Source organism: Rhineura floridana, chromosome 4 (genome assembly GCF_030035675.1).
Source record: "Rhineura floridana isolate rRhiFlo1 chromosome 4, rRhiFlo1.hap2, whole genome shotgun sequence".
Classification (NCBI taxonomy): domain Eukaryota; kingdom Metazoa; phylum Chordata; class Lepidosauria; order Squamata; family Rhineuridae; genus Rhineura; species Rhineura floridana.
This window is the reverse complement of record NC_084483.1, coordinates 86,984,863-87,012,390: the sequence shown is the minus strand read 5'-3', so window position 1 is coordinate 87,012,390 and position 27,528 is coordinate 86,984,863. Positions and strand designations below refer to the sequence as shown.

Below are 27,528 nucleotides of genomic sequence, written 5' to 3'. Positions count from 1 at the left end.
TGAACATCCAAATACAATTATTTATTTTTCAGTTTGCCACAATACAAATGTATTTCAACTCATGCCAGTGATCACTGTGTGTGTGTGCACACATGTGCGTATTAAAAAACATGTATTATGAAAAATTAATGACAGCAAGAACTGGAAGAGAATGAAGAAGAGAACAAGCCATCTAGAATGGTTGGAAGCCACTACAGAAGTATCAAAAGAAACTTGTCCAAAAAAACCCTAAAAAATGATTAAGCGTTTCCTCCCTTTAAAAACACCCCAACCTTACAGAAACAACAAAGTACAGCTTGCTTGAAAATTCATTCAAAATATATTTCATGAGTGTGTAGCATTTAAATGCGTTAAAAACGAAAACAGCAGCCAACTTATGCTCAGTCCAGTCCCAGACTATCATCCTAACTTTGCTTTCTTTGCATGATTCTCTCTATCTTCAGTCTTCTTTTCAGCTGGCCTTTTCTTTAAACCTTTCATTTTCCTAGTCTGTAGTTTCTTCAGATCCTGTTTCTGCATGTGGATCCGTCCATATTTAGTACCAAAGACATCATGGGAGATATTTTTCTTCTTCTTTGGCTAGAAATATAAGAAAGTGCCAATGTTTCTGTAGAACGACAACTAGCACTTCCAAAAACAGTTCCCCGTTATAATTTAAAATTAGTTGTATCTATGGTCAAAGTCTTGAAAAATGAGAGAAAGAAAGGATGCAATTCACAAACCACCAACTCTGGAGAGCCCTACTAAAACTCCATTCAGGGATAAGGTTGAATTTGACAGAAACCTCCAGGAGTAATGCTTTTGGGATTAGTGGGAGACTATACGTTTCATGTCAGGTCGGTTCCTAAATCCACCTATACTTCCACAGAGTACTAGTGGCAGTAAGATTTACTATTTTATTTATTTATTTATTTATTTATTTATTTATTAATTATTTTAGTTATATCCCGCCCTTTCTCCCAGTAGGAGCCCAGGGCAGCTTCTTACTAGCAGTAGCGACTTTCCAAATTAAGGCAGCATCCAAAGAATCCCAATTAAATTGGAGACCTATCAATGCTAAACAGATTCAAAACATACCCAATCTCAAGGAATCTAAAAAAACCATGTAAAGATAGTGGGAAAATGGGACACAGCTTAATGGATGACAGAATAGAGAGCATGGAAAAATGGGCAGACATTGCATAGTTCTTTATGTTAAGAACAGATTTGTGGATGAGAAATCTACAGACCTTTTTTCTTATGGAAAAGCTTTCAGTAGATTTGCCTACATACCTTGAGAGCTTTCGGCTGCTTTAGAGATAACTTATAAAGATCATCTGATGCCAAATGGGTCCTCCTCATCACCAAATCTAGCGAAGGTCCCATGTCTTCAAGTTCAATTCTTGGTATTTTGCAACCAGATTTTTTCAACAACACTCTTAAAAAGAAAAAAAGCAAGTTGCACTCTCATCTGATATTCTGAACTTATGCCTTACAGCAATCAATCACCCACCTGCATTCCAAAGTGATACAATACCAACATGACTGGTCAACATGCCTTGCTCAATAAGACAGCAGAGTTTTCTGCAGATATACCTCCAGTAAGAGGGGGACTGTCACATGTGCTCTTTTTGTGGGAGTAACACAGCTACTAAGACTCTGACATGACTTAGCAGCCAACTCCTACACTCTTTGAGTCTGATGCCACTGCTGAGAGCCAGCCCTGACTTGCATGACACATTCAGTAATGCTGGTGTACAAATATTAAGGAAAGCCAAAATGTAGGGGAGGAATGCTGAGCAAGAGACTTCGGGAGCAGGACTAAAATTTAAAGGAATACTGAGACTGCCCTGCCCCATGACATGCATCCTAAGGGCATTGAAGTGGACCTGTCCAACCATACATTCCCACAAGAAAATCACTGTTTGTGGGGCACAACATGGATCTGCACCACTTGCACTGTATAGGATGTTGCTTTCCGCTGTGGGGCAAGCCACTGTTTACTTTGCAGTGCTAAAGTACACTGAGGTTGTACTTGCCTATCACAAACTTTAAATGTAATCTTAAACTTGTTTCCGTGGAATCAATGTCATGCAGATTTAAATGGATGTACTTCCAGGTAAATATCCTTTCGTTTGGGGCTGAAGAAAATTGGAGCATATATTTTAATTCATTTTTTTGCTAGATAGACTGTTGGTGTGTCTTGACATAAAAGCAGCTTCTTAAATAAGTTCCTAAATAAGTGAAACTGAAGAGGTCGAACAGATCATGCTGAAAAATATTGAAGAAAAACTTGTAAATAGGACCTGTTCTAGTAGTTTGAAAATTTAGGAAAATTACAACTAGACACCAGATTTCAGTATAGCTATTTTATAGTAGGTTTTTTCTTTTGGGGTTGGATTCTATCACATTCTCGAATCCAATCCTACAAAGCACTTCATACAATATAATCCTTAGTAAGCCTATTACTATTGCATATAGTGGCATGAAATCAGCAACAAGAGGCTTACTTGTAACTTCTCATATAGATTTTTTCATCCACAGCTGTAAAATGAAGAACATGTTCTAAGCCTGCAAGGCGAACACTGGACACAACAGGGCCTCTGAAAAAATCTAAAAAGAAAAGGAAAAAAGAGCAAGAACAATTTCTAGACAGCCAAAGGAAACAAGACCAGGGGTCTGCAAATAGAATTACCACTGGCAGCCAGAGATGTAATTCGGTCAACAATTCAGAATATTCTGCAAAAGTGGGACAATTTTTTTTTAAAAGCCACTGGGCCAAATGGGTTCAGGTCAAACTGTTTTATCCCTGAAACAGTGCAGTTTTGTCAACCAAAACAGCACAGGAAATAGCGGGTGTGGGAGGGTTCAAAAGTAGAATATACCAGGGGGTGCACATGCATGCCTTTTCTGATTTTTTTTTTACATGCTTGCTCTCTCTAGTGAAGACCAAATACCTTGGCCACTAAGCATGTTCTCTCTCTCTCCCCCCCCTCTCTCTCCCCCAACTGTGTCTGTGTGTGCTCCCTGAGGATCTCATTCTCTCTGCAAAAGAACATGCACACATTTAAAACTTCTTAAAGGTAAGCACTTCCTGAGACATTTTGGACTTTGGGGACTGATCCCCATAGCCAAAACAGTTACCTTGCTATTTTGTTTCTGAATAGGGCTGCAAAAAACAGGGAGGGCCATGCCCCTTACATTTATTCTGGGGAGTTTCTCCAACCCTACAGAACAGTTTTAGGGATGTCGCAAGGCCTACACGGGAGAAGGAGAGGGGAAAAGTCCTGTTACACAAGCGCTAATGCTTGAGCTTGTGCTATTATTTAGTTGAACACCACCCCACCTGTTGGAGAGAACCACACTCCACTCACTGCACCTTCCCTCTAAAAGCTCCTTGCTGGCAGTGGACACAGAAGGGATTTACTTTGCTTTTTTGGAAAAAGACATGAGAGAACCAGGACTTTCTGGCTGTTAGAAACAATAACTAGCTATGAAGCCCAAATTTGTGAAATCTTGAGCAAAATATATGTCAGAAGAGGTGTGTGCAAGTGACCAGAACTTTGAGTATCTATTCAAGGTGGATCACACAGACAGGAGGAGGATTTAAGAAAGCCCAGCACAACATTTTTTAAAAGATCTTTGTCCTAACAGTGGTTTTCCACAGTTTTCACGTTCACAGAAATATCTCTCATCCAAACAGACTATTTTGGCTGCGGAACAAGGTCCAGCTGCTCTCTCACACATACACAGAGCTGACACTAGTGGAAATTGTTCAGTGGCAAAAGGTTATGCGTTATGGAAAATATGTGTTAATAACAGCCCCCACCTAAGTTTGGCACTAATTACAACAACCAAATTGATTTGAAATGCTTGCCACTTAACAACTGCAAAACGCTTAATTAGTAGAAATTATAAAAAAACAAAGGAGAAATGAAACCATACATATCTGAAATATTTTGGTCTACTAAATGATCTCAAACATGGTGAAAATTAACAGAAACACAAAAGCTACTTTATGCTGATACAGTTGTTACAATAAGACATTAATAAAATCACTACTGAAAAGTTCACATCTCTTTAAAAAGCACAGGGCATCTCTGAGCTACACTTTTTAATACTGAGGAGACTGTAGATGCCAAATATAACCCCTGCATAGTCCTTTCCCTGTACTATAAACTATAGATGTTAAAATTGGAGGCCTTTTCCAGCTTAGTTAGGATTCTTCCAGTAACAACTACCTCGAAGTATAGGATGTTTCATACTCTTATGCCAATGTATAGTTTAATGACATAATTAACTTGAAGGACTGCATCATGGACACCGGCCCATCCATCTGCTCACGTTCAAGGTACATCAAAGAAGTAAAACCCATTACATATGAGATCTCATCTTGAACACCGAGATATCCCAACCATGGTTAGTGTGTACATTTTAAGACAACATTTCTTCTGAACCTCATTTCTAGCTTGTGTTAGAACAGGGGTAGCCAACATGATGCCCTCTAGATCTTACTGGATTACAATTACCATCACTCCTGACCATTAGCCATCCTGGCTGGGGCTGATGGGGATTGTAGACCAATTACAACTAGAAGGCATTACATTGTCTACCCCTCTTTTAGGAGCATTAGCTTGCTTTGGTGGTGGTGGTGGAGGAGATGTAATACACATTAAAACAAACTAACTGAAGTAACATACAGTATCTTAAACAGAGCTTGGCTAGAATTAGGGAGGGTCTCAGTCTGGCATGCAGGGGATGGTTAGAATGCAGAGCTGCCTGCAAAACCTATTTATTTATTGAATTTATATCCCGTCCTTTCTCCAGAAAGAGCCACAAACTCATGGTAGCATGCGTGAGTTAGACATGCTGGAATTTCTTGCCCGTATCTAAAAGAACCACTAGTTCAGGTAAGCAACCCTGAACCAACAGCTTCTGAAACTACTTCAGGTATATCCTGATCATATATAAAAACAACCCGTAACTATTTTGCATATTATCGATCATTTAGAGCACATCAGAACAATGCCACTGTGCTGGGGAAGGGGAAACTAACTGGAAGAGATCATAACACTCTTCACAGAGTATAATATAACTTGGAAGAGAAATATACAGAAGGATCTAAACTACACTGTTAGCCAAGAACACAGAAAGAATGCGGCCTTGAATCAAGAGTACAAAGCACATTAATAAAAACAAGAATCAATACTTAAAACTAGAAAAAGACCAGAGTGCACAAGGTTCTGTTCTCTTTTAGCTTCAGTTTCCCGAGTCAACTATGTTTTTCTCAGTGTCATTTCCTTAGTTATTTCAACCAAGCCAAGTTTCTACTGGCATAGATTATTTAGAAAGGCAGAGGTGTAAATATACCATTGATCAGTTTAATATGTTCCCACATGCGTCCTTTCAAATTACCTTTCCTGAAGTGGAGGACATCGCGCACTATTTACTACGATGTGCGCTGTATACCGAGCCTAGAAGGAAATTCCTTGCAGCCATTTTATACTCCTGGAGATACAGACCACCTTTGGAGCAAACGTGTGCTCTTCTTGCTCCCTCCGATCCATGGGTAATACTTCAAGTGGCAAAATTTGCCTTGGTGGCGGGGAAATTGAGAGCTGGTCATTTAGCAACTGTGGGTATGCGTCTGGAGCCCGCCCCTGACTAGTCTATTTTAACTATAAGCCCCTTGGCTTGTTTTTCTTTTAATGTATTTTAGGTATTGTGTGTGATCTCTTGTAATAGGTGTCTTTTACATTTTATATGGTTTTATTCGCCTTTTCCTATTTGATGGTTGTACTATATTATGATGGCCACTGGCTACAAACAATAAAATTTCCTCTTCCTCTCTCAAATTACCAGATTTCCAGCTGAAGAAATAAAATATTTTCCTGACATTTCAATGTCAAACTTCCCTTGGCTGCGACTGAAAGTCTATGTGGGTGAAAATGGAAAAGGACTGCCTTCAAGTTGATCCCGACTTGTGGCGACCCTAAGAATAGGGATTTTGTGGTAAGCAGTATTCAGAGAGGGTTTACCATTGCCTCCCTCTGGGGCTAGTCCTCCCCAGCTGGCGAGGGCCTGCTCAGCTTGCCACAGCTGCACAAGCCAGCCCCTTCCTTGTCCGCAACTGCCAGCTGGGGGGCAACTGGGCTCCTTGGGACTATTCAGCTTGCCCACGGCCACACAGGTGGCAGGGCATTTTGAAATATTATTTTTCAATATTTTTGGCACCTAATCTTTAATTCACACTAGTCCAAAGCTCTATAGCAACAGGATCATTGTTAAATCAAAATCCACATAAAGTTTTTTAGTATCTGCAAATTCTTTTTATTCTAGAATGTTATCCTCTTCAGATTCTTGCCAACCTCTTCCCTCTTTGCTTTTCCAACAATTCACCCTCTTCTAAAACCAACCACCAGTGAGCTTTAACCAGCCATAAGTTACACCCATGGTATTTTGACTAAACTGAGCAATTTCGCACATGCTCAAAATATGCAGCTACGTCTGAAGATGATGAGCTTGTTCACATACAGAAGAGTGCTACTGGGGAAAATCCCCCTCTTGTGCCTGGGGTTGCAAATGTGGTGCTTCAGCTCTGAACATACAAAACCAAATGGATGGATTTCCCTGACCAACAACAGGTGACTGGTGGTGTTAAAGCTGAGAAAGCCAACTGACCATCTGTTTAGATGGGGATGGGTAGGAACCTGCAGATACATGACAGAAGAGATGCTCCTGGACTCACTCTGCATTTGAGTTCACCCCATAACTCAGTAATGGTTTTGAGGCACGTCACTCTTGGTATGCTTAGCCATTCCTAGCCATGCTGCCGAGTGTCACTATTCATGGGTGGCCCACACGTATTCTCAGATTGTCCAATATATACTTTAATATTGAAGCGGGTAAGAAACTATGCTAACCGATGAAGAAATTAATCTTGCAGCAGAGAAAGCCATTCTTACACAAAGTGGACTACAATTATAACTTGCAATCTGTCAGAATCCAATGCTTGTATTTAAAGTAGGAATTCAATATGCTTGTGGAAATTGTAGTTGTCTCACATTTGCAACTAGCACAGAGGCTCTAAAAAGGTTTAAAGGAGCTGGAGTAATTCTTCTGTTCTAGTTTAACATTTGACCTCATTTTCCCTGTCCTGTGCTACCTCAACAGCCATGTCATGTGACTCAAACGGGTAAACTCCAAGCCCGGTCAATGGCTCACAAGTCCACAGAAACCCAGCTGTTTACCAAGAACACTGATATAGTCATAAAGCTCTGATGAAAGAGTTTATTTGATGCTTGACATTTCCTCTGGGCTAAAAGCAGAATGGGATATTTACAAGGGCTGTGACTCTTTTTAACCCATTTTCTTTTAGCAGAAATCCAAAACAGAATATTTTATTTTTCTCAACAGTCAGATAAATGGTCAAACCATGAGAACATCCAGTCTACCAATTCCAAACCCATCAAGCTTCAGTAATATCTGATGTTCCCAGACCATCCATTGGGTCTTGATTTTTATCTTATGTCACATCTATTTTTGCTTACAGATCTATTTCTTCAAATTATGTCACTTCTCATCATTATCCCATTCCAGCCTCTCCTCTCCCTTCCCAGCAAAATAAATTAATAAAAGAACATAAGACAACTACAAAAACTTCTGGGTTGCTGTCTGGAAGATAAACCTCAACATTTTATGAAATTAGCATTTAACATTAGATATCATAGTTATTTACTTAACTTCATGAAACAACATAAATCACAGCAACCTGTCACATTTTAGTATTCCCAACAGATTGCTAAATCCCAAATATGAACATTTCCAAGACTCAGCACTGCAACAGCTCTACTACATGAAAAGAAAAAATTCAAAATGCTTACCAATTAAAAGGCTTTTTAATCTTCTGTGTTCTTCACTAATGTCAAAAGCATCACCCGCAAATATCAACATAGGTTTGGTTCCTTCAGGGCATTTGCTGTTCTATTAATTTTTAAAAAAATAAGATAAAAAGTGTGTGCATGTGTGCTTGTACGTGCACACAAGGAAACATCCTGGAAAAACTGTCAGTGAAATAAGTGATAACATTCCTATGCAAGTAAGAGGAAAACGTGACCTTTTTCAAAGGTATACAGATTTTAATCAAGTTGGTCTATGCCGACTGATAGCATTTCACATGGAGAAGCCCGGCTAGGTCTGGGACGGGGTGGGGAACCTGGGGCCCTCCAGTTGTTGTCAGACTCCAACTCCTATCAGTCCCAGCCAGCATGGCCAAAAGTTAGAGATGATGGGAGTTGTAGTCCAGCAATATCTGGAGGGCCTCAGATTTCCCATTCTTGACTTGAGTAGTCAACCTGCTGTGCTGGTACTACAAGAGGGACAAAGAGAAGGGGTTTACAGCACACCTGGGTAGCTCTCTGCACTTCTGCCTATCCTGTTATGGCATGCTGCTGGCTGCTCCTGGGCTCAAACAGACCACAGGCAAAGCCACCTCAAACTACTAGGAATGAGACTCCATAGTGGTTAGAGTGTTGGACTAGGACCTGGGAGCCCAGGGTTCAAATCCCAACTCAGCCATGAAGCTCGCTGGGTGATCTTGGGCCAGTCAGCCTAACCTACCTCACAGGTTGTTCTGAGGATAAAATGGAGGGAGGAGACCCATGTACACCACCTTGAGCTCCTTTGAGGAAAGGTGGGATATAATATAATAAATCAACAAATATAAATAAATATATACTGTAGTGGGCCTGAGTGTCATGGGATTGGTGGATAAAGCGAAGAAGCTTCCCTCTGAAAAGTGTGGGGTATAGTGGGGTGAGACAAATAGCTGCTGTTACTAGTCTCTATCATATAAGTTACTAACATTCAGAGAAATCTTGCAGCCGTCTTGCTGACCTTCATTCAATGACTCCAACCACCAGTCAATAGAATGGAAATCCAGCCAAAAGACTGCTAAGACTCAGGAGCAGATGGCTGGCAGCTATGAAGCAAACTAAATTACAACATATATGTTTATTTTAAGCCTACAGCTATTAACACCAGATTTGTTTTTAAACCAAGGAACAAATCGAAGGCTGCAGAGAATTTAAACAGAGAATAACTAGTAAAATAAGGAGATATAATTCTTCCATCCCAGACTAACTAAACAGTGAAGTGCTTCTCTCTGGTAATGTTAAGCGATGTGGGTAGTAAATAATTATTTATCTGGCAAATGTGGTTGTCATCCTTAAACTGGGGGTCACACACTCAGTGCCTGCGGGCATCATGGCACCTGTGAAGTCCTTACTTGGCACCCCCAGGCAGAAGCCCCGACTCCGAGCTTCCTTTAAAAAAAAAGGTAACTCTCCAGCCCTCCTAGAAAGAAAGTTATGAAGCAAAATGATTTCTGTGAATGAACCAGCCTGGCTGCTCCCACCTGTCAGTGTTTTTAACCAATGAGTGAAGTCAGAGTTGTGATTAATTAGTTGTTTGGACACCAGGCAATAGGAATCCCACGGGTTCTAAACAGCTTGTTTTTGGCTTTCCTTTAGTGTACTTTTCCTGCCTCTGTCTTAATTTGTAGTAGTCCTTGGAATCTCTATAGTTTGCTTTCCTTTTTTCTCAGCCACCATAGTGCATGTTTCCTGTGGCGGGTTTATCTATGATCAGGTATTCCTTAGAAATTATTTTCTGCAAATGCTACTACTAAGTGCAGGTAGATGTTAAAGAATCCTCTCTCCAAATGCAAAATGAGAAAACTTTGCAAAGAGGCTTAGGCATGTCTGCTGCTATGCAGAACTTAAAGCCAATCACTCATTAAGAATTCACTATATAGTTAACTTACAGTACTATGGTATATACATGTTCACTTCAGAAGCAAGTCTCTTTGTGTTTAACGGGGCTTACTCCCAGGTAAGTGGATGGCAGCCTAAGCTTTGGTTTAGGATTAGCTTTGAAGAAAACAGAGTTCTTGTTCCTTTTACCAGCTGTATTTCTACCATCAAGAACAGCAGGATATAGCTGACTTACCATGGTAAACAGGAGATTCTCTGGAGGGAGGTGAGGGAGAAGAGAAGCAGCAATTACTCTACTCTCTCTTTTTGTCTTATGCCATAGCACACATAGTTTTGTGTGATGCCACACCCTCATGGTAGCTATTTTTTGACTGGTGCCCTCAGCACTGAAAGACAGACTGCATGGGCCACATGGCCTGGCCTGCATCCTCCATGCTAGTGTACTTCCCTCAGATGCTGTGAGGAATGCTGTCCTGCCACCAATGTTGAAGTAATAGGGAATGGCTTCTGTATTTGGAATGGGAAGCCATCATTTTGTTGGTTAGACAGAAAAATGTCTCAAGACGGCCCTAAGGCAGTTTTACACAAGAGCATGCAATTTCTGAGGTAACCTGGTCCTAAGTCATTTAAGGCTTAACATCAATATGTTAAACTGAACTCAGAAACTCCTTACCAAGAGGGAGAGGAGGTGGTATGGGAACTTCGGTGTGGCACACAACCACAGACCAAATCCAACGCTGCTGCAACATGCCAAGTTCCCCATGCATCCCCCTCTCAGGAAGAGGCAGCAACCTGGTGTTGGGAAGCTGGGAGAGCCACACATACACCCAATCTGCACTACTCCACCAGCTGCTACTAGTCCACTATTCCCCTCACAGAGCTAAAGTTCCCAGAGTTCCCTGGAAAGAAGGATTGTTACATCACTCCGGAAAGTGTAGCTCTTAGTACTCATAACAAACTACAGTTCCCATGATTCTTTGGAAGAAGTCATGACTGTTCGAAGTGATATATTGCTGCTTTAAATGCACAGGGCAGATGGGGCCAAAGAGGCAATCAATGAAGATGGAATAAGATCAGTTATATGCTTTGATCTTCGTGTCAGACCACTGTCTGGCAGCTACGTTTTGCATGTTCTCTTTCCTTAGTTGCCTATTCCAAAGTGTAGGGGTGAAGCAGTTGAAGAGCAACCTACCATTAGGCCTACTTCTTACTTTTGCTACGAATCTGTGTCCGAGCTGCACCTTCAGAATGAATGCTCACCTGACTGAATGCTCCTCCATGTAAAACAAAACAAAACTAGATTCCAGGAAAAAGGATTCTAGCCTCACCATTTCGAGTTGCTGATTTTCTATATGTAAGAATCTTAGCTACCAAGTAAGCCTTTACCTGCAATCTGACATGATATAGCTAGGCATGTCAATGAGAATTAGGACTAGTCATAAGCATTGTATAAAAGATAAGTTAAGCTTTGCGAAAATATCCCCACAAATCTTGCTCATTTTGATTGTTTAAGACTTGTCAAGAAAGAATGTAGAGCCTTTCACTTTTGCATGGAAAGAAAAAAATTAATGCTTAAAGAAAATATCCTATAAGGATTTATTTCTGTCTTGTATTTAAGCCAGTAACTCTTAAGTAAAATACTAAAAGAGCAATTTAGAGCCTACTAAAAGGAATACTGATATTCCTATATTATCTACAAAATGTACAGTGCATACTATAGATTAAATTTCAACATTTAGGCATGAGGCAAAAATCTTGTTATTTTCCCAGGCTGGACCTCTTCATTTCTTCTGTGATTGTTTTCAGTACTTACTTTACTGTGTGTGTTTTTGCTCTGGAAATTTTGAATCGAAGGGCAGCATAGGTGTTTCAAATAAATGAATAAATACCACCTAATAGCAGGTATCTTTTGTGTCCTGCTCCCTGCCGCCAACTCCTCATTTTAAAGGCATGTAGTCACCAATCAATTAGTAGTAACAACTGATAGCTGCTGGCATTTAAAAGCATCTAACCTTGATATCTCTGAGAGCCACAAACTTCTCAATACCCAGTTCAACCATATCCAGAACTTGATAATCATACATGCGACCTACAAAGAGAAAAGAAAAAGAATCTAATGTTGTCCTTGAATAGGCATCTTCAGCATAGAGTTGCATTTTGGAAAGAGATGTGCAACAGGATTTCAGTCAATGCATGTAATTCACTGTGCATTCAAACAATACAATTTATATGAACTTAAGTGCTGCCAGGCAACAGTTAATGATTTGTGGCTGACTATATCCCTTGTCTTAATGAGTGATGTACATTTTGGATTTGACACTCTTCACCTTTGAGAGAAGAGTCTTGGCATGCTGAGAAATGCAAAGAGCTAGTATAGCCAGACTTTCATCAACTTTGTGTTGTGATCACTACAGTGTTGTGGTTACAGAGTTGGACTATGATATGGGAGATCAGGGTTCAAATCCCCACTCAGCCATGAAGTTCACTGGATGACCTTGGACCAGTCACAGTCTCTCAGCCTAACCTACCTCATGAGGTTGTTCTGAAGATAAAATGGAGAAAGAAGAACCATGCACGCCACCTTGAGCTTCTTGGATGGTGGGTAGGACATAAATGTAATTAAATAAGCAAAATTTTAAAAAATTAACTCACTGCGCACCCTTGGGCAAGTCATCAGTTCACCTTCTGTTCCCTCACAAGACTGTAATGGGGATGAACATGATGAACTATAAAAAGTACTGTGCAAATCAGAAGTGCTAATGGTGCCTGCGGGCACAATGGTGCCCACAAAGGTCTTCATTGACACCCCCAGGCAGGGCCCCCAGACTCTGAGCTTTCATTGTTTTTTTAAAAGTCAGTCCCTAGTCTTCCTTGGAGGAATGTTATGAAGTAAAGTGTACAGTTACCCTTCTAAGTGAATTCTGTTAAATGCGCCAACATGGCTGTTCCTGCCTGTCAGCGTTTGTAGCTAATACTGTAGTGAAGTCAGAGCTGTGGCTGACAAGGGAGTTTTTTGGACACCAGGCAACAGGAATCCCTGGGGTCCTAAAAAGCTGCTGTTTTCCTCTCCCCTTTAGTGCACTTTTCCTGCTTCTGACTTATTTTATTTTTTAAAATAATCATTATTTTATTTACTCATTTTTATTAGTAAACAAACTTTATTAACAAATAAAGGTATACAATAAAAACAGAAATCATCCTTTTTGATAGTGGAATAAGTATAAACTCACATATATGAATAATCAATCTGACGTACATTTCAAACACCAATAACATTTTTTGTATTTTCCATTCATAGCTATCCTTTTCTTGAACTAAGTAATTTTATAACATGAAGTAGTCCACACCAACACCTGAAATATGAAAATCTCCTTTTTACATAAGCTGTCAACTGACTCCGTTTATTTAATTTTTCTTGATAATTAACTCCGTTCTTCAACATTGCTGACAATTTAATCAAGCTCACGTGTTCCCAAATTTGGGACTCCCTCAGGTACTCCCTAGAAGTTTTTTCCTGCAAATGCCACTGCACAATAAGCAGAGGTGGGTATTAAGAATCCCCTCCCCAAAGGGCAAATGCAAAATGTGAAAACTTTGCGAAGAGACTTAAGCATGCCACCTGCGGTGCAGGAGCTGATGTCCACGCACTCTTTGAGAATTCACTGTATAGTTAACTTCTAATACAATGGTATATATACCTTCTTCATGAATAAGTCTCTTGGGAGAAGGAGTAGGGAGAAGCAACAATGACTGTAATTTTGTGTTGTGCATGCCCCCATGGTAGCCATTCTGAGACTCATGCCCTCAGCATTCTCTCAAGATTTGAAATGTGACCCCTGCTCCGAAAATGTTGGTGAGCCCTGTCCTAAACAAATGATAAATAGCATTGGGAAATTATGACAACGCTTACTGTCACATTCCTCCACCAAAAGTTCTAGCCTCACCTTCACTAACATATGTTGACTGAATTCATGGAGGGGGCTGCAACTGTGCTAGATGCTTTTACCATCACCCTCTGCTGGTCCTTCTCCTAACTTACAAGCATTTGGTAGAAGGTGAGAATGAAGTCAACATGCATTATTGACTGTGCAATTGTTCCTAGTTGTGAGTATATTTACATACCTCCAATTCTCACCTTCACATGAACTGAATAAGACCTAGGGGGAAAGATCCAGCTGGCACAACCCCACTCCCTCTTCATGCACTGGACCAACATGAAGAAAAGAAGAATAAAACTAAAGAGTGATCAAGAGCTCTATTACTGGTAACTCTAGAAATTCATGGCACAGATGAACTTTTGGATTATGTAACCTGAAAGCCTAATTCTGCTTCCTGAACCTTTTAAGCACATTGCCATTACTTTCCCCCAAACCTATTTGTAGATAAAGATCAGATAGAAGTGTACAGATGTTCCCATCCCCACTTCAGATAGATCATGTTGTTAATCTATTTCTTCCAAACCAAGAAAAACAAACCCTTTACCTATTATCAGATTATTAGGCCTCTTCTTGTTATGTGATCCAAACAGGAATAAAGAACAGTCAGATTTCTTGGAAAAAAATTCCTGTTAATAAAAGACACCCGTTTTTAAATATGCTGAAGGCTTTGCAAAGCACAACGTAAAAAATATGTTTCAGTGCTGAATGCCAATCCCTCAGAAGAATGTTCTGCTACTTGAGCAGCTTCCAAACACTCCCAAAGGAGGAGACTCATTTTGCTGCTTATCTCCAGATTAAAGCTTATTGATGTTGGGAAATTAAAACATTGTTTTATTTACAAGCTTGCAGGAAATATGATAATGATGATAATATAATAATGATAATAATATCCTACTAAAATCATACCATCTTTTCTTTTTTTGTTTAAGTTCTCCCCATCACCATCCATCCGACTATCTTGAAACGCTGGCAACAAACTCTAAACAAATTTATTTTCCAAGCTAAGAAACCACGATTGGCACTTAAACTATACTACAAAAGACTGGATGGAGAGGGATGGCAAATTTAGCTGTATATTACAATGCTTTCCAATTGAGACAATTTATGTTTTATGATTAGGAAAACTCATAAACAGTGGATTTCCTTAGAAGACAAAATGTCCTGTTACGGGCTCTTCCTTTTAAACATATTACTTTGTCTCAATTGAAAAAAAATAAGTAATTTATTTATTTATTTATTTATTTATTTATTTATTAGATTTGTTAGATGCCCATCTGGCAGAGGTTAATCTGCCACTCTGGGCGACGTACAACAAAATACAATACAATCCATGTAAAAACAATTCAAAAAGCAAACAGTATAAAATTTAAAAACTGAATAAACCCCCACAGAACTACCCTCTGCCACCCTAAGCCCCTTCCCAAGCCTGGTTAAAGTACTTTATGCACATTCCAAGTATGGAAACGTTGGCAACATCACCTCTTTCCTGTCCGCTCCCCCTTGAGGCCCTTAGTGATACATCCTGCTATCACAGATCCAACACTTAGAAATTTATTATATCATGTAGAGCAGCCTTTCCCAACCATTGTGCCTCCAGATGTTGTTGGACCACAACTCCCATCTTCCTGACCATTGGCAGTGCTGGCTGAGGCTGATGGGAGTTGTGGTCCAACAACATCTGGAGGCACACTGGTTGGGAAAGGCTGATTTAGAGAATAAGGGCTATTTCAGATTACGAAATTTTTTCCAGAATGGCACACCTATTACACAAGATCAATTGCAGACAGATTTACACAATTCAAAAATTATTTGGCTCCACATACAACAAATTGTGCATCTTCTTCAACATCCTAATATTTGTACACATGCAACCAGACCCTTTACTCAGTTTGAATATATTATTATGAATAACATTTCAGGGAAAGGGCTGGTTGCAGAATTTTACACCAAACTTATAAATACACAAGTTGAGTTGGGCAACTAACAGGCTTAAAATCCTTATGGGAGGATGATCTTGAACTACAGCTGGAGGAAAACCAATGGTCAAGTCTCTGGATTGGTAAACCAATTAAATCAGTCTCCACATATATTAGGGAAACCACCCTGAACGTTTACTACAGGGGGTACAGGACCCCGGTCCACTTTCATATATATCATCAAAGGTTTCCTCAGAATGTTGGAGAAAATGTGGTTACCAGGGCACCTTTTTCCACATGTGGTGGATTTGCCCCAGAGTAAAAACGTTTTGGTTAGAAATGTTTAAAGAAATTTCAAAAATTATTCGATATGACATAAAGGCCCTACCTCAATTAGCCTTACTTTTGATATTTGACCATTATAACAACGACATTAAATGATATTTTTGGGGGCTTTCTATAGCTCAGATGTGGAAACAGCTGGAAAAATTGAACCTATCATTATGGTATAAGAACATATGGAATATTGCTATTTTGGAAAAAATTACGATTTCTCTATGTTCACTCCAAGGTCAAGCAAAACCAGACATGCTTGATATGATTTGGTGGAACTTTATTTCGTATACAGCAGAGCATCAACTACATCAACAACTCCCACTCACTTCTCAGGAAATTTGGAAATCTTGAACTGGTCCTGGAATGTTTAATTTCATAATGATATATCTTATCCTGTATTCATGGTTCTTGTATACTTGTTCTGAAAAACTAATAAAATAATAAAAAAAAATATCCTACCGTTCCTCCCAAAGAAACCCAGGGAACCAGCTATGCACATCCAGTGTGGCTTTGGACAGGATTCTTCTTGAACAGAAGTCCAATTCCACACCTGGTTATACAAACTGCTTCTATAATTCATAGGAAGGTGCTAAGCAGTCCCACGCACAAGGTGGGATGACAGATTTTTCTTTCTAGCCACAGCTCCTCATGCTACATAGCAAGGGTGGGAAACCTCCAGGTGTTAAGAAGAGCCTGCTGCATCAGGCCAGTGGCCCATCTAGTCCAGCATCCTGTTCTCACAGTGGCCAACCAGATGCCCATGGGAAGCCTGCAAGCAACTGGTATTCAGAAGCATACTGCCTCCAACTACAGAGGCAGAGCATAACCATTATGGCTAGTAGCCATTTATAGCCTTATCCTCCATGAGTTGGTCTAATCCTCTTTCAAAGTCATCCAAGTTGGTGGCCATCACTGCCTCTTCTGGGAGCGAAGTCCATAGTTTAACTATGAGCTGAGTGAAGAGGTACGGACTACAGCATCCATGATCCCTGCCTATTGGTCATGCCGGCTGGGGATGATGGAACCTGGAGTCCAACAACATCTGGAGGGCCACCCTCCCACCCTTGCATGTACAAAACACTGTCCGAGGCACTTTGGGTGGTATCCAATGCTTTTGTTCCATTACTGCAAGGATTTATGCTTGTGCAACTGAACTTTCCCCCTTCTCCTCCCTCTGAGGGTTGGGGAAACCCACAAAACAGAATTAGCGGGTGCACAAGGGAGGGAGGAGTTACATTGCTAACAGAATGAGAGGCTTAGCACTACTTTGGATATAAGACTTTGAATCCTAGAACCTTAGACTGAAAAGATCTAACGTTTAATAAAAAAAAAATCAATAGTGATCAACCACACAATTCATCATTCATTAAAAAGCCAAATATGCACTTAAAACATTCATTTTAAAACTATCTGCATTTTTCAAATAAGAGATTGCAATTCATATTCCAGATCCAGTTTCTCCACGCAGAATCCTATCCAAACGCACAAACAATTCCCAACGAATGGCAACTGGGAAATAAGTATAGGGTTTCCCCTTCAGGTTTTTACTGAAGTACACTTACTTAATGAGTTTATGTCTGAAAAGGTTAGGGAAATTTCAAGTTATTTACTTTTGCTTGGGTATGCGTGCGTTTGTTACCTGCTTGAGCTTTTCAGATAGGGCAAGCTTTTTTACTATATGCACACACCATGCAGCCCTGAGTCAGAGTGATCCTAAGGAAAAAATATTCTCACTTCACAAGCTTCTCATCAAGATACGTCATGTTTCTCAAGTCACAATACAGTCCCATACAACAAGTAAGCTGCTCTTAAACTTATTTGCCATAATATCACAAAATCAAGCACACATATTAATAAAACAAAGGATCCTCTTTCTCCTCCTGAAAGTTCCATCTACATGTCAAAAAAAGAACATTCTTTGAAAATTACTCTCACAGAAAACCCCCCACAATGGCAATATTTAACCAAAGCTCAGCATGAAGTGGATCATCTGCTAGTACGCTATTATCATTCTTCTTTGAATCTATCTTTATTTGGATGTTTTAGTATCATATAAAAAAGACCGCCCTCTTGTTCCAATGGACAAATGTCTTGTATACTTACCAATGAGGTTTGATTCTCAAAAGGTCTTGTGATATTTTTTCTAAGGAGAAAAGAAAGGTTTAATCTTTTTTGACTCTTGGATATGTGGGATGACAGGTGTGTTTTGAAATTTTAGACACACTATGTTGAAATGCCCTTTCTTTCCTCATCAGTTCAGGAACTGCACCACCAGTTAATTTTTTTGTAGTACAGTAATCTTCCCCAATCTGGTGCCCTCCAGATGTTTTTACTTCCAACTCCCATTATCATTAACCATTGGTTGTGCTGGCTGGGGCTGTTGGGAATCTTAGTGCAAAACACCTGGAGGACACCTGACTGGGGAAAGCTGTAGTACAGCAAAAGTCCATGCAGCCAGTCGCATCATCTCCAACAGTGACCTACCAGATGCTCTAACTTCCTCTATTGCTATTCTTCTGTCAAAGGGCAACTCAGGAAAGCAGACATTGTTTTCTTCCTACCCAAGGCTGCCATTGAGGGTCAGCCTGGTTGGAAATCTGAGGAAGGCCCACAGCTCAATAGGAGCCCACTGACAATAGCTCCCGACCCGCTCCTCCTCTTCACCACAGCAGCCTGCTTGTTTCACCCCCATCTCAACTGTTGGTGGTGGGAAGCAGTAGATGCTGCTGCCTTTTTGCCAATAACTCTCTGCCTGGCATGTAGGTAGACAATAGTGTCTAATGGTAATAGTGGTGAGAAGGTAGGTTCACTGAGAGGGCCAAGGGCCTTCCAAAACCTGGAACTGGCAGAGTTACCACCTTTATGTAATCACAGAACCCTGTGAGATAGATTAAGTTTGAGATAGCGAGTTAGTGACTTGCCAAAGTCACCCAGTGGATCTCCCTGGTTCTAATCTGACACTCTACCAGGGCTGTGGAGTCAGAGTCGGAAGCAATTTTGGGTGGAGTCGGAGTCAGAGTCAGAAGCAATTTTGGGTGGAGTCGGAAGAAATGTACTGACTCCAACGTCAAAATAAAATTAATATTTAATATTAATATTAATTTATTAATATTAATACATTAATATACATTTGCCATTTATGATGGAGTCAGAGTCAGACAGTAGAAAAATTAATATACATTTGCCATTTATGAAGGCGTCGGAGTCGGACAGTAGAAAAATAGAGGAGTCGGAGTCGAAGGTTTGACATACCGACTCCACAGCCCTGCACTCTATCCAAGTAAGTTCTCCAGCGTCTGATAAACTGCTTGCATATATGGAGCTCCGTTTCTATCACAGCTTATAATCCCTGACCCACTCTCCATTACTATATCTAGCCCTTTTTAAAGACATCACATCCTATACCAATGAAATTGATATGTTAAGCCCACGTTGCATTTAATTTAATCTTTTCCTTAGAGAATTTTCTGCATTAACCAAGATCCACAGCTTTAAGAACAAAACTAAACCTACAACTAAATAAAAAACAACAAATAGTAGTAATGGCTGTATCTATGTGTTATAGCTTGCACTCCTCAAATTAGAAAACTACTTTCTAAGGCCTGTTGAAAAACCATGACATGATGTTCTCGCAGCCGGCAACTTCGATTTAAACAGATGACAGACCGTAAAATAACATCCATAATCACAGAAGCCCAGAAACATTTAAATGCATTTCTCCTTTTTTTTCCTTTCGCCAAGAAGCACCACACTGCAATCCACTTTTCATACGGGCAGTAGGAGTGAAATGAATGTTGTTTTAAAAAAGTAGGTGGTACTGGGTGGCAGCCAATACTGTCCATCCACTGATGGAAGGATCCATCAATGGAATAAGGGAGTGAAGCAATGTCCACCTATTAGCCCTCACATGAAAGGAAGGAAGGAAATGTACTGCCTTCAAGTCGATTCCGACTTATGGCAACCCTATGAATAGGGTTTTCATGAGGCTGAGAGGCAGTGACTGGCCCAAGGTCACCCAGTGAGTTTCATGGCTGTGTGGGGATTTGAACCCTGGTCTCCCAGGTCGTCATCCAACACCTTAACCACTACATCACACTGGCTCTCACAGACCTCACATACCACCCCCTAAATATGTTACAGAGGATAAAGGACCCCCACATCATATTTTGGGGGAGGAGGGCTGCAAGGGGATGAAGGAATTATCAAAATTACATCCCTCCCCTGTTCTTCTATCAGTGGACAGGTATTACCAAATATTACCATCATCATAATTTATTACCCTCCCTTCACCCAAAGGTCCCAGGGCGGGTTACAATCATATTAAAATATGACATTAAAAACCATTTAAAAACTAGGAAGAATCTTAAAATAGGGGAATATTCCCTCCGTCCCCCCCCACTGCTTTTAAATTATGCCAAATGCCATATACAGTCATATTTGATTAAGAAAAGGAAACACTTACTTTTTATATAGTACAGCAAAAGGCTTTTTCAGAGCATACTACAACAAGAAATTGATGTTAGAGATACCATTTAACAGTGAAGCACACCGCAACAGCTCATTTTAAATGCAAAGGAAAAAAGTGTTTGTCTAGCTAGAGCACAGATTAAAGAAAGACCAGATTAATGAGTGCCTGAGGGATATTACTATGCACTGTGCTCCCTTAACAGTCTTGAACGGTTGTATCAGGGAGTTCTGCAAACAGAAGCATGAGTAAGGGAGGCATGGCTAGTCTCAGAGAATTCAAAGGTGCAACCTGAGCTCTTCTTGACATACATCTGTTTCTAAATCACCGCAACTGACTTGTTCCACATCATGGTGGTCTAGAACATCAACATCATGCCAGCTCTTTGATGTGCTGACTTAGCTCCTCTGGTGTTCCCTTCCCCACATTCTGAAGAACCAACTCTTTAGCTCAGCATTGCAAAACTGTGCTTTCTCCCTCCTTTCTTGCCCTTCTCTCCTGGCTCCTTTCAGGGCCAGGGATAAAAACTGCAGAGCCCTCCAAATGAAAAAAGAAAGACAAGAACGGATTTATCTGGAGAGTGGAATGAGGAGAAAGATAACAGATCACTCAAAAAGAAGAGATTTCAGAAAATCCTCTAAAAATATTATTAGTCAATTCAATGCACTATAGACTTGGGCTTGGAATCAACATAGAGGCGCACATCCCAAGGTGTTTTGCAACCCAATTTACAGGATGGAACTGGTGGAAGTAAGCACACCCTATTCATTTCCCTGCAATTGAAGTGGGGCCACTCATGGAGCACAAACCACTGGGGACCCAATGCTTAGAGGGCTTAACACGTGAGGGCTTATACGTGAAAGAAGGCAATGAATCCAGCAAGCTCGAAACCCCAAAAGAGGCGGACTCCTCCACAGAATCGTTGTGGGTGGTGATACTATGCCCCAGGAGGGATTTAATACTGGGAACGATCTATCGTCCCCCTGATCAAAATGCTCAGGGAGACCTGGAGATGAGATATGAAATTGAGGAAGCATCCAAACTAGGAAATGTGGTAGTAATGGGTGACTTCAACTACCCAGACATAGAATGGCCGCATATGTGTTCCAGTCATGACAAAGAAGCAAAATGTCTAGATATTCTAAATGACTATTCCCTGGACCAGTTGGTCATGGGACCCACCAGAGGGACGGCAACCCTGGACTTAATCCTCAGTGGGGACCGGGACCTGGTGCGAGATGTAAGTGTTGTTGAACCGATTGGGAGCAGTGACCACAGTGCTATTAAATTAAACATACATGTAACTGGCCAATTGCCAAGAAAATCCAACACGGTCACATTTGACTTCAAAAGAGGAAACTTCACAAAAATGAGGGGATTGGTAAAAAGAAAGCTGAAAAACAAAGTCCAGAGGGTCACATCACTCGAAAATGCTTGGAAGTTGTTTAAAAACACTATATTAGAAGCTCAACTGGAGTGCATACTGCAGATCACAAAAGGTACCGCCAGGGCCAAGAAGATGCCAGCATGGTTAATGAGCAAAGTCAAGGAAGCTCTTAGAGGCAAAAAGTCTTCCTTCAGAAAATGGAAGTCTTGTCCGAATGAAGAAAATAAAAAAGAACACAAACTCTGGCAAAAGAAATGCAAGAAGACAATAAGGGATGCTAAAAAAGAATTTGAGGAGCACATTGCTAAGAACATAAAAACCAACAACAAAAAATTCTATAAATACATTCAAAGCAGGAGACCATCCAGGGAGGTGATTGGACCCTTGGATGATAAGGGAGTCAAAGGTGTACTAAAGAACGATAAGGAGATTGCAGAGAAGCTAAATGAATTCTTTGCATCTGTCTTCACAGTGGAAGATATAGGGCAGATCCCTGAACCTGAATTAACATTTGCAGGAAGGGATTCTGAGGAACTGAGACAAATAGTGGTAACGAGAGAGGAAGTTCTAGGCTTAATGGACAATATAAAAACTGACAAATCACTGGGCCCGGATGGCATCCACCCGAGAGTTCTCAAAGAACTCAAATGTGAAATTGCTGATCTGCTAACTAAAATATGTAACTTGTCCCTCGGGTCCTTCTCCGTGCCTGAGGACTGGAAAGTGGCAAATGTAACACCAATATTCAAAAAGGGATCCAGAGGGGATCCCGGAAATTACAGGCCAGTTAGCTTAACTTCTGTCCCTGGAAAACTGGTAGAAAGTATTATTAAAGCTAGATTAACTAAGCACATAGAAGAACAAGCCTTGCTGAAGCAGAGCCAGCATGGCTTCTGCAAGGGAAAGTCCTGTCTCAGTAACCTATTAGAATTCTTTGAGAGTGTCAACAAGCATATAGATAGAGGTGATCCAGTGGACATAGTGTACTTAGACTTTCAAAAAGCGTTTGACAAGGTACCTCACCAAAGGCTTCTGAGGAAGCTTAGCAGTCATGGAATATGAGGAGAGGTCCTCTTGTGGATAAGGAATTGGTTAAGAAGCAGAAAGCAGAGAGTAGGAATAAACGGACAGTTCTCCCAATGGAGGGCTGTAGAAAGTGGAGTCCCTCAAGGATCAGTATTGGGACCTGTACTTTTCAACTTGTTCATTAATGACCTAGAATTAGGAGTGAGCAGTGAAGCGGCCAAGTTTGCTGACGACACTAAATTGTTCAGGGTTGTTAAAACAAAAAGGGATTGCGAAGAGCTCCAAAAAGACCTCTCCAAACTGAATGAACGGGCAGAAAAATGGCAAATGCAATTCAATATAAACAAGTGTAAAATCATGCATATTGGAGCAAAAAATCTTAATTTCACATATACGCTCATGGGGTCTGAACTGGCGGTGACCGACCAGGAGAGAGACCTCGGGGTTGTAGTGGACAGCACAATGAAAATGTCGACCCAGTGTGCTGCAGCTGTGAAAAAGGCAAATTCCATGCTAGCGATAATTAGGGAAGGTATTGAAAATAAAACAGCCGATAGCATAATGCCGTTGTATAAATCTATGGTGCGGCCGCATTTGGAATACTGTCTACAGTTCTGGTCGCCTCATCTCAGAAAGGATATTATAGAGTTGGAAAAGGTTCAGAAGAGGGCAACCAGAATGATCAAGGGGATGGAGCGACTCCCTTACGAGGAAAGGTTGCAGCATTTGGGGCTTTTTAGTTCAGAGAAAAGGCGGGTCAGAGGAGACATGATAGAAGTGTATAAAATTATGCATGGCATTGAGAAAGTGGATAGAGAAAAGTTCTTCTCCCTCTCTCATAATACTAGAACTCGTGGACATTCAAAGAAGCTGAATGTTGGAAGATTCAGGACAGACAAAAGGAAGTACTTCTTTACTCAGCGCATAGTTAAACTATGGAATTTGCTCCCACAAGATGCAGTAATGGCCACCAGCTTGGATGGCTTTAAAAGAAGATTAGACAAATTCATGGAGGACAGGGCTATCAATGGCTACTAGCCATGATGGCTGTGCTCTGCCACCCTAGTCAGAGGCAGCATGCTTCTGAAAACCGGTTGCCGGAAGCCTCAGGAGGGGAGAGTGTTCTTGCACTCGGGTCCTGCTTGCGGGCTTCCCCCAGGCACCTGGTTGGCCACTGTGAGAACAGGATGCTGGACTAGATGGGCCACTGGCCTGATCCAGCAGGCTCTTCTTATGTTCTTATGACTCCCAGTATGTATTCTCCAAGTTCCATTCCCACATAACAGAGCAGAACGTAACTTTTTTTACTAAAAAAAATTCCAATCATACTTACAATGTCTTTGAGTACTTCAGTTACCGTTGAGCTTGCATTTCCACCTTTTATTAGCATAGCATTCTTTGTATTTTCTGTGAGCTTGGGCTCTCTCTTCTCAAGAAACCTTTTGGCCCTCTTAGTTTTGGGCTTTCTGCCATGAGAATTTTTAAAACACAGGGTTAGCTTTCACAAAGGATTTGAGCATATCTGTAAAGACATTACTTTGTGTTCTTCATTAAATATATTTAATATTTTGTTCTTTCAAAAAAATATACTACTATACTTTAGCATCCAGCTTTTATTTACTATACATATCGTGCCTTTCTTCCAAGGAGCTCAAGCCAACATAATAGTTCTCCCTCCCCCCCCCCATTTTATCCACACATCAACCTATGTGGTAAGTTATGCTAAGAGATAGGGACTGGCCCAAGGTCACCCACTGATCTTAACAGATGAATGGGCATTTGAACCCTGGTCTCCCAGATGATCCTAGCTTGACACTCTTAACCAGTTATTACTTTTTTAAAAATAAGGAATAAAAAAACCCTGTACTGTTCTTCAAAGCAGCTAACACTCTAAACATATATGATTAAGGATCAGCAAAATCATTAACATACAACCCCATCCTATGCATAAGGATGCATTCAGAAGGAAGCCCCACTGAATTCAATAGGCGTTATTTTCAAGCAAATGTCCATAGAACTTTAGCACTGGGTAACTAATGCAATTGCTGCCTCTTTGAGTTGTCCTCAATCCCGCTTAATACCAAAACACACAATTATATCAGTTGAAGTCATCCCACTAAGATGTCATCCCAATGCAGTAACTATAATTGGTTTTTTGGAATGTTTTTAACTGCTTTTAGAATTTTTGTTGTTGTTGCTGTTATATTGTTTTTTGATATGTTTGCTATCCTGGGCTCCTTCAGGAGAAAGGGTCGGATATAAATTCAATAAATAACAACAACTTTAAACATATTTACCTGCAAGTAAGCCATATTGAAATCAATGGAATTTAGTTCTAAGTAACAATGGTTATGTATGGATTGTAAGTTCCACCAGTTTCTGAAAAGCCATAAAATAAATGATTTTCTAGATTAAGACGACCATGGAAGTGCCTGGTATCTTACAGCTAAGTTGCAGCATCAGTTATGATACTAATACAGACATATCACAACAAAAACAGTCATTATTCCCTAGCATTTAAAAACTGTATTTATACGGACTTTTAAGTTTCCATCATGGAACATTGACTCCCCACCCACCCACCGGGAGCAGGGAGACAGACTCATACAACAGTAGAGTTGGAAGGGGCCTGCAAGGCCATTGAGTCCAATCCCCTGCTCAGTGCAGGAATCCAACAGAAAAGGAAGAAAAATTAGATGGTAGAGAAATATATATATATAGGAAGTGTGTGCTGGAGGTTTCTGATCAGAATAACAAATAAAATGGTAACTGTGGACAAAGTGAAATTGTATATCACCAAATTATATACTTCCCCCCCACAAAAGAAAAAAAATTGCAATTCAATTGTGAATGTTTCCATGTGTTGAATGTTATGGTCCGAAGACTGATATTAGTTACTCCATTTCAAAGGTATTAGATTCAAACCCATGACACTGTTCTTTTACCCTCTCTCCATTTTTCACATTATACCTAAGAGATTAATGCCAAAACTAAAGCACGTGTCATTATGTGGCTCAAGGTCTGATGTTTTGACAACCAAGCAAAACAGTTCCTCCTTTCAGCTTTATTACCAAGTCTTTGAGGAATAAAATAATGAGTGTTTGAAACATAGTTGAATAAAGCACAGCCAAATCTGGAATCATCAGCATACTAATATAGAACCAAAATTCCCTAGGGCTGGATGGGAAAAACAAGGAGATGAACATTTACAGAAGAAGCCTTAGATTGCCCTTTTGGTCCTATGTTTTTATTAAAAAAACTTGACTCCTGTGCTTACATACATATACACACACATATACACAGGCAGGTATCTGCTCAGTGAAGCAAACATCTAGTGAAAGCAGGTTCTACAATGCTTCACATTGCACTTTAATTCATTATTGTGATGATTTCTTACCTGGCAATTTGCACACTATATTTGATCTTTCACACAATGTACAAGCTAGTTCTAGAACTCTAGTGGAACATAGTGCAAATTTAGCGCAAATTTTCATGACAAATGATACCAGAAATAAGCAAGCTTCGGAACCTGGAAAATCATGGGAGTTTTTCGCTAGCTGCAGCCGCTCACATGACAGGCATCCCAGCATGCAGTTCATTCCCAACCTTTAGGTGTGCTATTTTTAATGTTTTTTTGGCTGGTGAAAATTGTAGTGGTATTCTGGCGTAGGCATAGGTAGCAGCAGCATTTCCCACACACTCCCATGTCTATACAACTAATACACAGTGCCTTGCAAAAGTGATCAGATCCCTGACCAATGCTCTCATATTACTGAATTACAAATGGTACATTGTAATTTCATTCTGTATGATATTTTATTTTGAAACACAAACTCAAAATCAATTACTGTACCATTTGTAATTCAGTAATGTGAGAGCATTGGTCAGGGATCCGATTATTTTTGCAAGGCACTGTGTGTGTGTATATATATATATATATATATATATATATATATATATATATATATATATATATATGTCAGATGCTAAAGGGAGAGGAGTTGCATGGCAAGGGGACCAGATCTTTGACCTCCTACAAAGTGGGAAACTACAGTGCATATGTATAAAACAGGTGAGGGACTAAAACAAGACATTATTCATTATAGCCATGTGAAAGACATTTGCACAAAATGCCGATATATCAGCTGAAAAGGCTATTATTCCTTAACTGAACAGGTTCTGCAGTGTGAAGGGAATTTTAGAAATTGGGACAGAAGCGCTACCATTTTAATCCATTAAACTAACGCAATAAGTCCCATGTCTGAAAGCAACCCGTCTCATTTGAAATTTGAGCAAGATTACCAACAACGTTACAGTGAAAATGCAGCGTCTCTGCATTCTAAATTCTTTTCTTAACCTACAAAGTAGTTTCCTATGCAGCTTTTCAGATACCGAAGAACTTTGTCATAACACCAATAAATATGCAGTCCAAACGTAGCCATGATAATTTAATTGGAAGACTGATTGATTTCCTTATGTTCATGCCTGTATCTGCCATGATAAAGCTATGTAGCTATTAAATCTAAAAGGAATATAAAAACTTTCCTAACGATCCTGAAAGAAAGGGATTATACAATCACAGACACAACCACCGTACTTACACCACCCTGTCCAAAGGCTCCATATCCGCCGAAAGTCCTACTGCAGCCACGTGAGCCAATCAAACATGTGCGCCGGAAAAGAATTATGTACCGTGTAGTGACGTCAT

The 27,528-nt window shown here is 40.2% G+C and overlaps 1 protein-coding gene across 3 annotated transcripts; it reads right to left on the bottom strand.

The window, feature by feature from the left end:
* Window positions 1-27,528, bottom strand: RPF2 (ribosome production factor 2 homolog). Of its 3 annotated transcripts, none has more exons than XM_061623626.1 (10): window positions 27,422-27,528; window positions 24,154-24,286; window positions 20,405-20,442; window positions 18,046-18,085; window positions 14,235-14,316; window positions 11,765-11,841; window positions 7,863-7,962; window positions 2,490-2,592; window positions 1,273-1,417; window positions 1-579 (listed from the first exon to the last, which is right to left on the bottom strand). In XM_061623626.1, exons 1-10 carry the CDS (start codon window positions 27,442-27,444, stop codon window positions 400-402), a joined length of 921 nt encoding a protein of 306 aa, XP_061479610.1. In that variant the 5' UTR covers window positions 27,445-27,528; the 3' UTR covers window positions 1-399. The 3 variants fall into 3 exon arrangements, with proteins under 3 accessions (XP_061479610.1, XP_061479612.1, XP_061479611.1); XM_061623628.1 differs by lacking the exon at window positions 27,422-27,528 and adding an exon at window positions 25,118-25,136; XM_061623627.1 differs by lacking the exons at window positions 18,046-18,085; window positions 20,405-20,442.